We start from the raw sequence: 17,777 nt of genomic DNA, 5'->3' as shown, positions 1-17,777 counted from the left end.
CTTTCCTTGGTTCAGGAACTCCGTATCAGGTCAGGAATAGTTCAGCACAGGATTATTCACTGTGTTCAGACTGTGACATTACATGAGGCTACTGGATCTGAGACTATGGAGCGATTTGTAGGCCCTGAACATAATTGTTTTTGTTTTTTAATTTTCTTTCTTTCTCATTCTGTCTCTTTTGCTCTCTCTCTATCGCTCTCGTTCTTTATTTGTTTCTTTTTTCTCTCTCTCTCTCTCTCTTTTGCTCTCTCTCTCTCTCTCTCTCTCTCTCTCTCTCTCTCTCTCTCTCTCTCTCTCTCTCTCTTTTGCTCTCTCTCTCTCTTTTGCTCTCTCTCTCTCTTTTGCTCTCTCTCTCTCTCTCTCTTGCTCTCTTTTGCTCTCTCTCTTTTGCTCTCTCTCTCTCTTTTGCTCTCTCTCTCTCTCTCTCTATCGCTCTTGTTCTTTATTTGTTTCTCTCTCTCTATCGCTCTTGTTCTTTATTTGTTTCTCTCTCTCTATCGCTCTTGTTCTTTATCTGTTTCTCTCTTTCTCTCTCTCTCTCTCTCTCTCTCTTATATATATATATATATATATATATTACAATTTAGCATTAACACTGGAGTGATAGATGTGCAGATGATGATGTGCAAGTAGAGATACTGGGGTGCAAAAGAGCAAGAGGATAAGTAACAATATGGGGATGAGGTAGTTGGGTGGGCTATTTACAGATTGGCTGTGTACAGACAGGTACAGTGATCGGTAAGCTGCTCTGACAGCTGATGCTTGAAGTTAGATAGGGAGAAATAAGCCTCCAGCTTCAGTGATTTTTGCGATTCGTTCCAGTCATTGGCAGCAGAGAATTGGAAGGAATGGCGGCCAAAGGAAGTGTTAGCTTTGGGGATGACCAGCAAACAAGAGCATACAGGTCGCAGTGGTGGGTAGTATATGGGGCTTTGGTGACAAAACGGATGGCACTGTGATGGACTACATCCAGTTTGCTGAGTAGAGTGACGCAGGCTATTTTGTAAATGACATCGCCAAAGTCAAGGATCGGTAGGATAGTCAGTTTTACGAGGGTATGTTTGGCAGCATGAGAGAAGGAGGCTTTGTTGTGAAATAGGAAGCTCATTCTAGATTTCATTTTGGATTGGAGATGCTTAATGTGAGTCTGGAAGGAGAGTTTACAGTCTAACCAGACACCTAGGTATTTGTAGTTGTCCACATATTCTAAGTCAGAACCGTCCAGAGTAGTGATGCTTGTCGGGCAGGTGCGGGAGGCAATCGGTTGAAGAGCATGCACTTAGTTTTAGTAGCATTTAAAATCAGTTGGAGGCCACAGAAGGAGCGTTGTATGGCATTGAAGTACGTTTGGAGGTTAGTTAACACAGTGTCCAAAGAAGGGCCAAATGTATACAGAATGGTGTCGTCTGCGTGGAGGTGGATCGGGGGGGGGGGGCTTGGGCAAGTTGCTCCAGGAGATGCTGAGATGTTGGCTGGGGTAGGGATAGCCAGGTGGAAAGCATGGCCAGCCGTAGAAAAATTCTCATTGAAATTATCGATTATCGTAGATTTATCGGTGGTGACAGTGTTTCCTAGCCTCAGTGCAGTGGGCAGCTGTAAAGTCCATAGACTTTACAGTGTCCCAAAACGTTTTGGAATTAGTGCTACAGGATGCAAATTTCTGTTTGAAAAAGCTGGCCTTAGCTTTTTTAACTGACTGAGTATATTGGTTCCTGTTCTGCTAATGCAGTACGCCACAGGATGTTTTTGTGCTGGTCAAGGGCAGTCAAGTCTGGGGTGAACCAAGGGCTATATCTATTCTTAGTTCAACATTTTTTGAATGGGGTATGCTTATTTAAGATGGTGAGGAAAGCACTTTTAAAGAATAACCAGGCATCCTCTACTGACAGGATGAGGCCAATATCCTTCCAGGATACCCGGGCCAGGTCGATTAGAAAGGCCTGCTCACAGAAGTGTTTTAGGGAGCGTTTGACAGTGATGGGGGTGGTCGTTTGACCGCGGACCCATTACGCACGCAGGCAGGCAATGAGGCAGTGATCGCTGAGATCCTGGTTGAAAACAGCAGAGGTGTATTTAGAGGGCAGGTTGGTCAGGATGATATCTAAGAGGGTGCCCATGGTTACGGATTTAGGGTTGTACCTGGTAGGTTCCTTGATAATTTGTGTGAGATTGAGGGCGTCTAGCTTAGATTGTAGGACGGCCGGGGTGTTAAGCATGTCCCTGTTTAGGTCACCTAACAGTACGAACTCTGAAGATAGATGGGGGGCAATCAATTCACATATGGTGTCCAGGGCACAGCTGGGGGCTAAAGGGGCTCAAATTGTTTGGGCACAGACCTGGGTGGTATGACAGAACTCTGCAGGCTATCTCTGCAGTAGATTGCAACTCCGCCCTATTTGGCAGTTCTATCTTGTTGGAAAATCTTATAGTTAGGAATGGAAATTTCAGGATTTTTGGTGGCCTTCCTAAGCCAGGATTCAGACACGGCTAGGACATCTGTATTGGCGGAGTAACATGCGAACACATGCATACTAGGGATGCAACGGTACAGTGGGCCCACGTTTCTGTATGTATCACGGTTTGTGGGCCACGGTAACGGTACGGTTTCGGTATCTTTATATTTAAGAACAGTTTGCACTTGTATGACTCTCATACAGGGGACGAGTTTGCAAAATGTAGCTCTTCATCTCCCAAACCAGTACATAGTGAACCATCACAGTGAGGTAGCTTCCAGTACATAGTGAACCACCACAGTGAGGTAGCTTCCAGTACATAGTGAACCGTCACAGTGAGGTAGCTTCCAGTACATAGTGAACCATCACAGTGAGGTAGATTCCAGTACATAGTGAACTGTCACAGTGAGGTAGCTTCCAGTACATAGTGAACCGTCACAGAGAGGTAGCTTCCAGTACATAGTGAACCGTCACAGAGAGGTAGCTTCCAGTACATAGTGAACCGTCACAGAGAGGTAGCTTCCAGTATATAGTGAACTGTCACAGTGAGGTAGCTTCCAGTACATAGTGAACCGTCACAGTGAGGTAGCTTCCAGTATATAGTGAACCATCACAGGGAGGTAGCTTCCAGTACATAGTGAACCGTCACAGAGAGGTAGCTTTGAGTTGCTCTGGAGGTCCAACTATCAGTGGAGAGAGCTAGATAGGGTGTCTGTGTCAATATGTTTTCAATTTCTCTCTGTGATGTTTCATAGAGTTTGGGAAGTACTTTGCCGCTGAAATGTGTGCAGGAGGTGACATTGTAACGCGGTTACATTGTTTTCATCAGGTGACAAAATCCTGAGTCAGTAACCACCGAATAGGGCTGCAAATCTTTGGCTATGAATACTCCCACTGCTTTCGTTATTTCTTAGTTTTTCTGAATTTGTTGCAAATTGTTGTTGGAAGGCAACAGCGAGGGATTGTTGTGTTTTGGCTAACGAGTGGACTCTCCTTGCTCCAGCTCCACCTGCAAGGGATACGGCCAGGTGATGGCCACGTAAATGACACATCATGTTAGAAGTGTTTCCACTTGAGTAGCTGACGGTGGCAAAGCAATGCTTGCAGACTGTACTTTGTTTGTTTACGGTCTTCTTACCCTCGTCATCGTATTGACCGTTGAATCCAAAATGTTCCCACACAGCGGATTTGAAAGACGGCGGTGCCTCTTCAAATTTGCTTCTCTCTGTCTCACTAGCGCTCACCATTGTCAGGTTGGAGCTGAGAGAATATTTGTTTTTAGTTTTCCCTTTCTTCATGGGGCCCCTTTAGGGGGGTTTCCTACTGAGATGTCATTGCAAATCGTCCATAGGTTGTTTAAGGGCGAGGGGTTGCGGTCACTGCAGTTGCTACATTTTGAGACATTGCTGTGGAGTAAAGTTTGTAAGCTATCAGGAGCCTCCTAACGGCCTGGGGCCCCAAGCAGTTGCCTGCCTTGCCTGTTCACAAGCTGCGCGTTTGGTTCTGTGGATCTGAATGTACAACGTGCATGTAGACTGCAGGACAGTAAGCAAGTTTTGGAAATTATAGGAAAATGACAGGCATATCGTAATTCCGCGGTTCACGTGTGCGGATTGGACTGTAGAGGGCGTACCGAACGGTTCGACAACATACTGTTGCATCCCTAATGCATACTGACACACACATACACACACACACACTCTTTCACACTCACTACATACGCTGCTGTTACTGTCTATTATCTTTCCTGTTGCCTAATCACTTTACCCCTACCTATATGTACATCGCTACCTCAATTACCAGTACCCCTGCACATGGATTCAGCACTGTTACTCCCTGTATATAGCCATGTTATTTTTACTCCTTATTGTTATGCATTATTCATTCCTCGTATCGCTATTTCTGTTTTATTCTATTTGTATCTTGAACTCTGCATTGTTGGAAAAGGACCTGTAAGTAAGCATTTCATTTCACTGTCTACAGCTGTTGTTTACGAAGCATGTGACAAATAACATTTGATTTGGGGAAAGGGAGGATGGAGAATCAGGGAGGACGGGACGATGGCCGGGTCCTAGAGGGGTTCAGGAGTGGTTGGAGGTTTGGCTGCTCCTGCTTGCCCCTGCTAGAAGACCGCAACAGCATTTTAATGTGTATTTGGTTGTGAGCCCCTCTGGCATCTCACAGTGCTGGACAAATGGGGAGAATTAAAGTAGTACTGTACTATAAATCCCCACCCATACATTATTTATCCACCATCCACCATTCAATTACACTCTCTTGCCCTGTCTATCAGTCCACAGCCAGGACCCCCTGTCGTCAGCACTGACCTTAATCACTCTACAGTCTATAGAGGGAGATTAGAGTAGCTCTATTAATGAACTTGTGTTGTTGGACTCTTTTGGCTTCTTGGCTTTGCCCTGCTGTTTTTGTTGTTGTTTCTCTCTGTTAGAGGGACAGTGAACAAGCCGTTAGTGGTCAGAGGAGGAGATCTGGTGGACTGGTGAGGGAGGGGCGTTGATAGGGCGGGGCTCTGGGACCAGTTCCAAACCATGTGACAGACATGGGATGATCCCCAGAGTATCTTACTGTATGTGAGGACTGGCGAAGGACACTGGGTGGGGCACTGGGAAAGGTTCTAAACATACAGTAGAACCCAATCTGGCTAAGTGTCTCATGTACAGTATGTACGTGAGCACTGGCAAGGGACACTTGGTGTGGTGCCCTGTCCCATTCCAAACCATGTGACTGACACCATGTGGTACCCAGCCTGGATGAGTGTTGTTGTTCCAGCTCTTAGCATGGACACCCGTGCGTGTCTGTCTGTGTCGTGGAGTGTCCCAAGTGGTGTGGCTGGGTCTCAGTAGCAGACCTCGGATCAAATACTATTTGAAATCATTTCAAATACTATAGCTGGGCTTGATTGAACATGCCTGTCTCAATGGAACCAATAGAATATTAGCAAAAGTGCAAAACCTGACCATCTGGCAATTAATGGCAGGCTAGAGCAAACGCTAAAATGATTTGAAAGATTTTGAGTAGTATCTGAATCCAGGTGTGCTCAGTAGCAGCCCTGGCCAGGTAGCGGAGTGTTCAGTGAACTGTGGATAGAACAAATCCAACGGGAGCAGGTCAGGAGGATTACGCTAGGATTTGACCGTGGGGATTTGAAAGTGTGGAGGTATAAGAAATATTTTCTCTTTGATCAACAATATAGTTCTCCCTCAGTGAGCATTAAGGCACCACAAGGTAAGCTGTAAGATGTGTGGTGAGTCACACAGCCTTTAGCGGTTTTCTTACCTATTTTTACCTGAACGTAACCCTTATTTGTCCAGGTTGGCTACCTATGTCATCTAATTCTCATTTTCAATTCCAATCAATTTCTGACCTTGAAACATCAACACAATAAACAGTGGTAGCAGAGGTGATGTGTGTGGGAGCTATCTTTTCTACAAAGCAGTAATCTCTGGAGCTGTAATTTCCTGCACCACAAATAAGAAAAGCATAGCATGTAAACATGTCACTTCTAAAAGTGAACAAAACAATGAACAATGTACTCAAAAAATGGTGTATATTTTCAAACGGGATATTTTACTTAAAAAAGCTTTGATACTAAAAAGCTATTCTCTTTGCATTCACCTGGCCAAGTGACCCAAGCACGAGAGAGAGAAAACAATTGTCTTCCATGACAGAGGAAAATCATGGTCTGTGTCTAAATGCCTGTACTTACGGTCTAAGTAGTAGACTGCTTGGGTATGTGGCAAATATGACCTTTCATAGTTTGTGAAATGTAGGAAAATGTGTATGCTTTAAATGCCAGGATGTCATACTCATTTAGGCTTTTCATCTGTTAGAAATCGCTGCACACTATTGAGTAAGAGAATAACATTTTATAACATTTTATTTGTCACATGGCCGAATACCACAGGTGTAGACTTTACAGTGAAATGCTTACTTATGAACACTTTCACAACAATATAGAGTTAAAAAGTAAGACAAATAGTATGATAAGTACACAATATATAGTTTTAGTAAGTAGTAGGCCAGAGAGATTTCCGACATGGCCATTGTCTTCCATGCCAGAGGAGCCAGAGGTGCCAGAGGGGCCAGGCATCCCCCAGGTCTGTAGGTCATTAGTAGGCAGGGGTGGCAGTGTTCCTCTCTCTCACACTGGCTGTCTGCTCTGAAACACTTTACAGTGATCTCAGAGCCACTTTCTCCCTGGCTGGACACATTGACACCAAACAGCACAACCCACCTCTGTGTTACAGTGTGTCTGTCTCCGACACCGGAGACACACGGTGACCGGTGGAAAGCTGGCTCCTTATCTATTCACTTACAGTGGTGTAATGGCCTTTCCCTCTTACTCCCTCTCACTGTCCATCCCATCCACCTGGCCATGGCTCCAGCCTGCAGCCCGCAGCCCCCTGGCTTGCTTGGACATGATGGATGGCCTCTCTCGCTCCCATCCTATTCTGCTGATGCAGGTGGATCTGCAGCCCAGAGGAAGCCAGTACAGTGTGCTCCATAATGAGACACATTTTACACTCTGTCAATATGTCTCCTTTAGGTATTCTGTTGATGCATTTTGACAGGTGCTGAGGGAAGTTAATCTCATCATGAGTGATGAGTGATAGTTTTCTCTAGGAACGGCATAGTTTTGCTATCAGGGAAAAACTTCACCATCAGCATAGACTTGAGTCAAGCGTTTTATCAGAACTCACACAATGTGTTTGCATCCATTTCTGCTGTGAAGAGAGAAACATTTATCAAAGTAGTGAGAGATCAAGCCTGTCGTTTGTTTTGCAGTCATTAGTATGCCTCGCTAACTGTGGTTAACACTTGATCATTATTTTGCATTTCAAGCCAGGTTCGAAGAAGGTGCTTTTGGGCTCAATGATGACTGGTCCCCTGTTCTCTCCTGTGATTGTGTGGCTGTGGGGAGCAGTAATGAGCAAGAGAGAGGTAGGAAGGAGGGAGGGAGAGAGTAGAGAGACTCAGTGGATAGGAGAGGTGGAGACATGGGGCTGAGAGAGGGATGGATGATAGTGCTCTCCATCATTTCCCTGCACAAAGAGACAGATATGATGATTCCTCCTGACTGATGAGGTACATTATGCACACAGTGCTCCACTTTGGCAGAGAGAGGGAGAAAAAAAGGATGATTTGAAATTATAGTAATCTTATTTCAAAGATTTGGGAGAATTTAAGTGGGTTATGCATGATTAATGATAATTTTTTATTCTTTGTGAAATTATAATTACTCTGAAGAAACAAATTCCTCTCTTATGATTAATTGAGAAAATCATTTATTTACACTTGTTGTATTTTTTTCACACCGATTATGAATCAGTATGCACCACTCAAGATAATTCAAATGAGTTCAAATGTTTTGCTGTGGCTCACTGATTGTGACACTGAACAGTAGGGGACTACTGGTCTTTCAAAGGATCATCTTATATTTGAATGTCCTCAGCAAGAATCGATTGTTGTTATTCTCTGGCTGCTCAGTTCCTGTCCAGACAGAATTGTACTTTGATGTCCGGTCCTTTCATATTCATTTTCACCTTTTGCCAAACAACGAGCCTGTCTTTAGTTGTTGTCTCACCCAGCTATCTTAAGATGAATACACTTAACTGTAAGTCGCTCTTGATAAGACCGTCTGCTAAATGACTGAAATGTAAATGTAAACATTGTTCAACTTTTCCTCAGTCAGTCTGTTTGTGCTTCAGAGTGTAGATTAGAGATGACACACACACTGCATATCCTTGTATCTTCCACTGACCGCATTGGTACAGTTATTGTGCCATTCACTTCAATGGGGGGAAATCTTGTACTTCTACAGACACAGTGCTTACGTTTTAAGATTTCAATATGATACAAATTGCTTTCCCCAGCCCCGTTCCTTCCTTCCTTGTGAAATAATCAGCAACCACTCCACAGTGTAATTTCCCAATATAATGACTCTCATCTCTGTTCTCCGTTTACAATATTCCATCGCAGTTTCCCAGCCCTCTAGGTATACAGGGCTGCTGTGGAACAGCTAAGCATTGAAATATGTATCTCCACCAGACATGGCATGAGCACTGATAGTATTGTTAAGATCCAGTCGAGAGGAAAATGCTATAGCAATGCATAAGGCATATTTAAATGTAAGCTCAGTTGAGGGATTGACGTCAATCAAAGTCAAATAGATATACAGTATAATCCAATGTTTCTTCCGGATTTCTAGCTCACCTGAAGCTATCTATCTATGTCACGAGTGCTGTCTTCGAATTCCCTGTCATAAATTAGCCAAGGCGCAGCGTGCCAGTAGTTCCACATCTTTTATTTGTGAACTTGAACAAAACAAGAAAAACAGGTGAAAACTGAAACAAACTTGACGTTCTGGGGCTGCTCACACAGCTGCACAAAAACAAGATCCCACCAAAAACACAGGGAAAAACAGGCTGCCTAAGTATGGCTTCCAATCAGAGACAACGATAGACAGCTGCCTCTGATTGGAAACCATACCCAGCCAAAACATAGAAAACAAAACATAGAATGCCCACCCACCTATCACACCCTGGCCTAGCTAAACAGAGAAAACACAGCTCTCCTAGGTCAGAGCGTGACAATCTAACCCAGGTTTGTGTTATCTGTCCTCAGGTCAGTGAGAATGCCAAGCAAGTATTGTTGTAATCAAGGTTTCTGTGTTGTCTGTGATCTGTCCTCAGGTCAGTGAGAATGCCAAGCAGGACCTGAAGGATGGCTTGTCTCTGTACAACACAGACAACAATGTAGGCCTTAGGAATGCATGGAACATCATCCAAGCAGAGGTTTGTAGAATGTGAACACACTGAACACTCTGGGATCATCATCACAGACAGGTAGCACTAACTTCTCCTTTTCCCTCCCTGTGTGTGTGTGTGTGTGTGTGTGTGTGTGTGTGTGTGTGTGTGTGTGTGTGTGTGTGTGTGTGTGTGTGTGTGTGTGTGTGTGTGTGTGTGTCTTGCAGTGGAAGTGTTGTGGGGTGGTAGGGTACACAGATTGGCATGAGGCCCTCAAGGAGAAAATGGTGCCTGACCGCTGCTGCCAGGAGCACTACCAAGAATGCGGACGCAACTCCACCAACATGTTTTGGACAAGGGTGAGTGGGCAAACTGGGCACTGGGTGGGCACTAGGCAGTCACAGTCACAAGATTTCACAGTCACAAGATTTTAAACTTGTTTAAAAAGACTTCTGAAGTTTGTAATTTTCCCTTTGAAATTTCAGACTTGATTATCCCTTGTCCATTAATTGTAATCCAGAAAATAATTCATATTTTGTGGCTGCAGGATTTTTTTCCTGCTGTAGCAAACTGGCTCAAATTAAGATCCTACATCTGTAGGTAATATGCAACAATCCAATGTATTTGTCAATGTCACAAGCCTGGGAAAACAAAGAGCACTTTTATGCTCAGAAAAAAAAACATCTATATTTTTTTAAATGGATAAAAGCTAAATGGCATATGTTATTATATTATTATTTATATTATTATTATTATTATATTACTAAACAGTAGTTAATTTGCAAGTGTGTTGAGATAAGGATTAAATTGTTTTGAATATCATTAAAATTTTAAATGGTCTGCATTTTTGGTCACCATGTAAACTTTTGCTTTCATTATGCTTAAAGCAATTTGATTTTACAATACAAAACATCAGGGACTTCAGTTCTAATATCTGCCATGTAATCCTGCCCAGCGGGGATGGCCAGATAGTCATGTATGTTTCAGTATAGACAGGACACACTGTAACAGCAACAAACTCCCCCGCCAGATGGAGATAGTAGTTGTGACCTGCGAATGAACTCGCGATGACATCTAACCGTATGCATGAACCAGAGATGATAGCTACAGTGATTTAACTGCATCTGTGTTCTTTTCTGAATGCCCTTGTTTGTCTGAAATATTTCATGTCTTCCCACATTCAAAATTGATCATGTTAAATTGCTTGACAATTGCCATTTTCGGCAGACCATTATTCATCTCCATCAAGTGACTAACTATTCCTCTATATCTTCTCCATCACCCTGTATCCTTCTCTCTTCTATCTCACTCTCTCTCTGTCAAGTGGTAGTGTCCACTCACTCTTCTATTGTTGTCCTTCTGTCCCCTAGGGCTGCTATGAGAAGGTGGAGGAGTGGCTCGATGACAATAAGCATCTCATGGGAACCATTGGCATGTGCATCTTGGTAGTGCAGGTAAGCAGCAAGCTCTCCATGGAGCCTGTGTGTGTGTGTGTGTGTGACTCCTCTCTCACCCTCACTGTGAGAGACAGCCCCGTAATAAGGTCCATGCTCAGTGGTTGTAGTAGCACACACACACATTCTGCCATACTGAAATATTGAAGATGATGTCTGGTGTACCCTGGTCCTGTCTGAGGGAATCAAATCCCCCTGGCGCTGTGCCGAACGCTGGCGCTGGAACCAGAGCCAGACACCAGGAAGTGATATGAGACCTGATAAAGAGCTCTCAGCATGCTGCTGCATCTCAATGTTCCTCATGTCTGTCCTTCTTGTCTTACTCTCTGTCTACCCTAAAGTACATGTCTGTCTCTGTGTCCTTGTGGTCCGCTCTCTGACTAACCTAAAGTACCTGTCTGTCTCTGTGGCGAACCTAAAGTACATGTCTCTCTCTCTCTGTCCTAGTGGTCTGTCTCTCTGACTAACCTAAAGTACCTGTCTGTCTCTCTGTCCTTGTGGTCTGTCTCTCTGACTAACCTAAAGTACCTGTCTGTCTCTCTGGCTAACCTAAAGTACCTGTCTGTCTCTCTGGCTAACCTAAAGTACCTGTCTGTCTCTCCGACTAACCTAAAGTACCTGTCTGTCTCTCTGACTAACCTAAAGTACCTGTCTGTCTCTCCGACTAACCTAAAGTACCTGTCTGTCTCTCTGGCTAACCTAAAGTACCTGTCTGTCTCTCTGGCTAACCTAAAGTACCTGTCTCTCTCTCTGTCCTTGTGGTCTGTCTCTCTGACTAACCTAAAGTACCTGACTCAGAAGTCTGACTCACTTTCCTTTTTGTCTGACTATGTTCTGTTATTGTGTGATTCTCTGTGTGCCCTACCTGTCTGTCTCCTTGTCTACCCTTCCTGTCTTCCCTACCTGTCTAACTCCAGCATTCTGTCACTCTACTATCACCTACCCTCTCTGTCTCAGAGGCAGCAGAGCCCAATAACTAGGCAAGTCAGTTAAGAACAAATTCTTATTTTCAATGACAGCAGGTTATCTGCCTTGTTCAGGGGCAGAACAACAGATTTTTACCTTGTCAGCTCAGGGATTTGATCTTGCAACCTTTCAGTTACTAGTCCAACACTCTAACCACTAGGCTACCTGCCACCCCAACATGGTCCAAGCACACCAAGACAGTCGTGAAGAGGGCACGACAAAACCTTTTCCCCCTCAGGAGACTGAAAAGATTTGGCATGGGTCCTCAGATCCTCGAAAGGTTCTACAGCTGCACCATCGAGAGCATCCTGACTGGTTGCATCGCTGCCTTGTATAGCAACTGCTCGGCCTCCGACCGCAAGACACTACAGAGGGTAGTGCAAACGGCCCAGTACATCACAAGGGCCAAGCTTCCTGCCATCCAGGACCTCTATACCAGGCAGTGTCAGAGGAAGACCCGAAAAATTGTCAAAGACTCCAGCCACCCTAGTCATAGGCTGTTCTCTCTGCTACCACACAGCAAGCGGTACCGGAGCGCCAACTCTAGGTTCAAGAGGCTTCTAAACAGCTTCTACCCCCAAGCCATAAGACTCCTGAACATCTAGCCAAATGGCTACCCAGACTATTTACACCACTGATACTCTATGTTGTCATCAATACATAGTCACTTTAATAACTCTACCTACATGTACATATTACCTAAACTAACCGGTGCCACCTCACATTGACTCTATACTGGTAGTCTCGCTATTGTTATTTTACTGCTGCTCTTTAATTACTTGTTACTTTTATCTCTTATTATTATCCATATTTTTTTTAAACTGCGTTGTTGTTTAGGGGCACGTAAGTAAGCATTTCACTGTTGTATTCGGCGCATGTGACTAATACAATTTTATTTTATTTGACACAGACAATAGATTTTTTTTTATACCAGATACTTAATGTCTGACAAAAATGTCCATTAATTATAATCCACATAATAATTCACATTTCCTGTTGCTGCAGGATTTTTTTCCTGCTGTAGCAAACTGGCTCAAATTAAGATCGTACACATCACTCAGAGCTAGCTGCGCTGTACCATTCACTGTGTCAATAACAATAATAAAACCTAGTTAGACTTCAAATTCACTGGGTTCTCCCTCTCCTCTGCAGCTCCTCGGCATGGCGTTCTCCATGACACTGTTCCACCAAATCCATAGAACGGGGAAGAAGTACGACGCTTAGCGGGTGACAGACGGCACACAGTGAAAGGAGCCCCATACGCTGCCTGATGGGAAAGACTCTGGATGACCCCCTATCCCCTCCTTACCCACTGCATCACTAAGCCTCCCCATTGTTCCCAGAAACCCAGTACAGACTACAGCTGTGTCACCCTCCTCCTCTGCTCTGTCCACTCCACCATTCATTTGCCAAAGAAAAATGGGACTGGAAGATAAAAGGACAAATATACTTTTGGCAAGGAACCCTTAGGTTATCGCTCTCCTCTTCAGAAGTACATTTCTATTTTTGTGGTGCTTGTACTAACAGTTTTGTGGGAAGTACGGATTTTCTGAAACGACAAACGCTTTACTAATACTCACATCCCCCTGCAAGGCAAAGAAAGCGAAGACAAGAAAACCGATATTATAGTTCCCTCCTGGCTTTCATGGATTTTGTCGTGTTGATTATTTATGTTAACTTTCCCTTGTGAATGATGATAGGCTCCAACATAGCATGCTAGTTTTCTACTCCCTGGAACTTTTTGTTATTGAAAATGTCAGACAACAATGTTTTTTTCCCCCAATACAACATGATTTTTTTTTCTAAATGTGTTCTTTATGCTCATATGGAATGGAGTGTTTGATATGCTAAGTCTTATCTCTTGTTAGAGCTGTAAAATGGATGAGACATGATTAGAGGCTGTGGATGATCAGAGGTCAGAGGTCAGGATCAAGGTAATAATGCCAGGAGTCCTTAGTGCGTGGTGCTCTGGATTCAGACAGGATCTTGGAACGTCAGGAATTTTCTGTGATAGGAAGAATTACAATTCTTGAAATCAATAGTCATTTCAACCAAATCACCTAGATAACCATCGCAACACACAAAGAAACATACCAGTGTTGTTCTCTTTTCAACTTCCACCCATCCTACATTTACATTTCAAAGTTTAGTCATTTAGCAGACACTTATCCAGAGTGAATTACAATTAGGGCATTCATCTTAAGATAGCTAGATTCAGCTTAAGATAGTCTATAACCACCAGTACTTCCATTCTGAAATAAAATAAATAGACTGTTAAAAAATAAATGTGTTTAATACTGGCCCGTCAGGACTGACACGTAGAGCTATCTGGTGCTCTCTCTCTCTCTCTGAGGGCTGAGACTAGTGACTGCAGCATTAGATCAGACTGATGGAGCTGCTACCGCAGTGGAGGCAGCATGCGATTTGAGAGGAGAGAGAGAACAGATCTGCTGGATGGATGGCTGCCTTCAAACGTCTACTACAGCATTGATCGTCAGAAGAGTTTCTCTGCAGTGTTTCTCCTCTGGCACACCTGAACTCTTTAAAAAAAATCCCTCTCTATCTCGTTCTCTCTCACTCTCTTTCTTTCTTTTTACATGTCAGAACGGCAGGGGGGCGAGAAACTATCTTCGCAGTACACATTTCCACTGACATTCCTGCTAGACTAAGTGATGATGTATCTATCTATACCTCTAGTCTCGATGCTACTGCTGTTGTAGTTTTCAAAGCACATCCCCTGCTTCAGTCTGTCACAGAGGGGGTGGAAGGTGAGGGAGGGAATCAGATCAAAAGGCGATGCAGTGTTTTAGATACGGCAACGCCTCCTGTAGGTCAAGTCGTTTTACTAGCGCCACAACGTAGGTCATTGTATGGCTCAACCACAGGAGTCCTGAACAACAAGTGTAGTTCTGTTCAGGCCACTTGGATAACTACACTCTAAACTACTTAGGAGGGCTTTACCAACAGGGTCATGTCCATTAGGCACCATCAAAACAGACCGAAACAGTGTGGGACTATCTGGAAACGCACATTTTCCAATGTTTGCCCTAATGAACGCAACCCAGTTTTCCTTTAACATGTCATCATGCAGAAGAAGAGGGAACTTTAAGAGGCATTCACTGCCAACCATCTGCTTGTAGTAATCGATAAACGGATTCATTATTAACATGGAGGTTGACTGAACTGGCTGAATGTTTACTGTACTTTGGGAAATTTGATAAGAACTTAGATAATCGGGCCCAGAAGTTGCAAAGCTAAAAAATGTAATCTTACAAATGTAGGAGGGTTAGGAGCTAGGATTCTGCTTGGGATAAGAAGTGTAAGAACTTTGACACTGCATTGCTGCTACATGGAGAATAAAGGGGAAGTAGAGGTAATGTAACCAAACACAGCTAGCTCAGAGACACTGCTGCCTAGCTTTTACACTCTCCGTCTGCAGTAAGGATCATCTGCAGGATCATCTAAGGTCATTAATTAAGGTTGATTAGGACATCTTTATTTGAACATATTGGGATGTACATACTCCACATAGTGGTAGATTGCAGCAGATGCTGGTTTGTGTGTAGCTGCGTCACAGGCTCAGTTGGTTGTTGCTCACCTTTACGTCTGATTCACCGGATGCCCCCATCATACTCCACAGGGAAAACATGACAGCTGCTGATGTAAAGCACAGGCTTCACATCCCCTCAGCCTGGGTGCATCCACAAACAGTCGTCACAATTTAGCGCTCCAGCAAATTCTGCAAGGTACATGCCAGGATAGACATTTGTAGCGACGTGACAGTTGTTTTTGGTCCCTTAAGAACTTGTTTGCTGTAGAGTGTAGACCTACATGTGTATCCCTTGTACCTCCCTTGTAAATCCTTGCACCCTCTCCCTTGAGAAGATTGGGTGGTGGTGAGGGGAGTTTTATTTGTCACTATGCTTGCTCCCAGAAGTAATACTGCATCTAACATCATAGACTCAACTGATCATATCTGTGATCATTATTGTATTTTAAAAGTCTGACATTGCCACATTGTGTGAACTGATTTGGGGTGGAATGGTTTGATGTTGAATGAAATGCAGAATAGCCTCTTCAGCATGAAGATAGATAGATATATATTTAAAAATCCTGAAGACGAACCGGCTTCACACTGTTTATATGTAAGACGTCAGACGTGGTTCAAGAATCATCTCAAAATCCCAAACTGTTTTTCCGTTGTCATTCATGTAACTGTCACTGCCCTCTTTGAAATGTCAGTGTTCAACCATTCAGAAATGTTTCTGTTCTTCTGAAGGAATTCATTCATGTCTTTGCTTCTCTCACATTCTCCCATTGTCAATTGGTTTCTCAGTGTTTTAACAATTGTTGTTTGTTCATGTTCGTAGGGGTGCAGTATAAGAAGGCCTGTTACTTTAACTCAAATTGTTTTTGTCTCTTGCTTTTATACAATATGCTGTTTTACTATGTTCTACTTGGCTTTGTTTTGTCTGAAGCTCACTGTCAGTCATCCGGAGAACATAACATTATTAGTATTTTATCCTCGGGATTATAGAAGGATAGTTAGATGGGAGAGTTGAAGATTAAAAAAAAACTTTCCTGTTCAAGGTGCAACTAAACCACCTTCCTGTCTTAACTTTGCCACAGGCATTTATCCAAGTCCCGTTTTGAGGGAGGAACATGCAGTCCGAGTAGGAGGATATACGAACATCTTTTGAATTAAGAGTGCTATTCTATTATCTGTGGTATGTCTTTTTAACCATGCCTGTACCACTTTTGTTAATGCCTGCCCATCCTTGCCCTGTGGAATGTGTTAAATCTCAGATGACACTGACTAAGCAACATAATTCCTTTTACTGCATTAGTTTATGCTAGTCCTGGGTGTAAATAATCTCATTTCACAAATGATCAACTGTTGCAGTTGCACCTCTACAATAGGAAGGAACTCATGAACCTAATACCTATTGGCATCATTTGATATGAAAGTCAATTCTAAATGACAGCAGGATCTTACCAACTAACACCTGACGCTCTCTCTGACTGTATATTTTTGGAAACCATTTTCTCAGCTGTATGGGTGTTAACTAATATCCTACCCATTAATTGTTATTTTATTAATATTTTATTCCTTTGATAGTTTGTTTGCATTTGTACATTTTCATTCAGGAGCAGTGTATATGAAATGTTCATATGTTTTTCGAGGTTAGTACTATTCATGTTTTTACACTATTGCAGCTTGTAGTGAGAGATACATTTCATGCATGGATTTGGAATGAGCATTAAGTATTTACTCTCTTCACATCGAAACACTGCCACAGACTAGAGACGAACAATGGTTGTTGGGGTTTTGTCGGCTATGAGGGAATTTGAAAGGAAGCAGCTCATTTCTATCTACCACCTTTGACATATTTTTATAATCTCTTCTCTAATCCCCTACCACTAAAGCTGACTATCTGAGCTGTTCTGAAGTGTATGCTCTTGAATAGTGTGTTTGATGTAGTGTCGTGGCAAACGGCAGTATTATCTGCTACCTGTCAGCCTTGTCCTGTGGAGTTTTTCTGCTACATGTAAAATCACTCTGAATATAAGGTGGTGCACTACATTTCATTCTTTAAATCCTGCTATTTTTAAAATAAAGGAAAGTGTGTTGCAAAATTCCATGATACCCTGTACACTCATTTGCCTTTCATGTTTGAAGACTGACACTGTTGATGTGTTGCTTTTTTGTTGGCACTGTTAACTATACAGTATTTACAATATTGTTTGAATCTGAATAACATAAAATGTTGGTATATTGTAAGATTTTCAAACAGCAGTGAACCAATGAGTGAGCTGTTGTCAGCGGTTAGGCTACACCAAGCAAAACCCAGAACCCCCCCCCAAAATGTGCCTTTAAAATTAAATTGAACCTAAGGGACCGGTACGGCAGACAGTGAGATGAACTAATCGTAATAGAAACTCAAATGACAGTTGTCATCAGAGTCTCTCTCTCGCTCTCTGATTTTATGAGTTGGTTTCTACAGATGATGAGCATCCTATAACATTGGCCATTTTATCTAGTATTTTTACTGCTTGATGTAGGCATGAGTATATTTTTACTGAGCTTTACCCCCATGAGTTAGTTATCTGTTCTCCTTCTGTCCTTCCTGTGTGGT

The 17,777-nt window shown here is 43.1% G+C and overlaps 1 protein-coding gene across 4 annotated transcripts in view; it reads left to right on the top strand.

Moving 5' to 3' along the window:
* Positions 1-17,280, top strand: part of LOC106561385 (tetraspanin-9) — a 308,158-nt gene extending 290,878 nt beyond the window's left edge. For all 4 annotated transcript variants that reach the window (XM_014125280.3, XM_082957325.1, XM_045688331.2 and 1 more), the window contains 4 exons: positions 9,167-9,268; positions 9,448-9,579; positions 10,591-10,674; positions 12,793-17,280. In XM_014125280.3, coding sequence (XP_013980755.1) covers positions 9,167-9,268; positions 9,448-9,579; positions 10,591-10,674; positions 12,793-12,864 — 390 coding nt within the window. In that variant the 3' untranslated portion in view covers positions 12,865-17,280. The remainder of the gene's footprint in view (positions 1-9,166; positions 9,269-9,447; positions 9,580-10,590; positions 10,675-12,792) is intronic.
* Positions 17,281-17,777: the final 497 nt, after the last annotated feature.

The sequence above is a fragment of the Salmo salar genome, chromosome 10, assembly GCF_965601325.2.
Source record: "Salmo salar chromosome 10, fSalSal1, whole genome shotgun sequence".
Taxonomy (NCBI): domain Eukaryota; kingdom Metazoa; phylum Chordata; class Actinopteri; order Salmoniformes; family Salmonidae; genus Salmo; species Salmo salar.
Note: the sequence above shows the minus strand (reverse complement) of the source record. Positions and strands in the feature narration are given on the sequence as shown.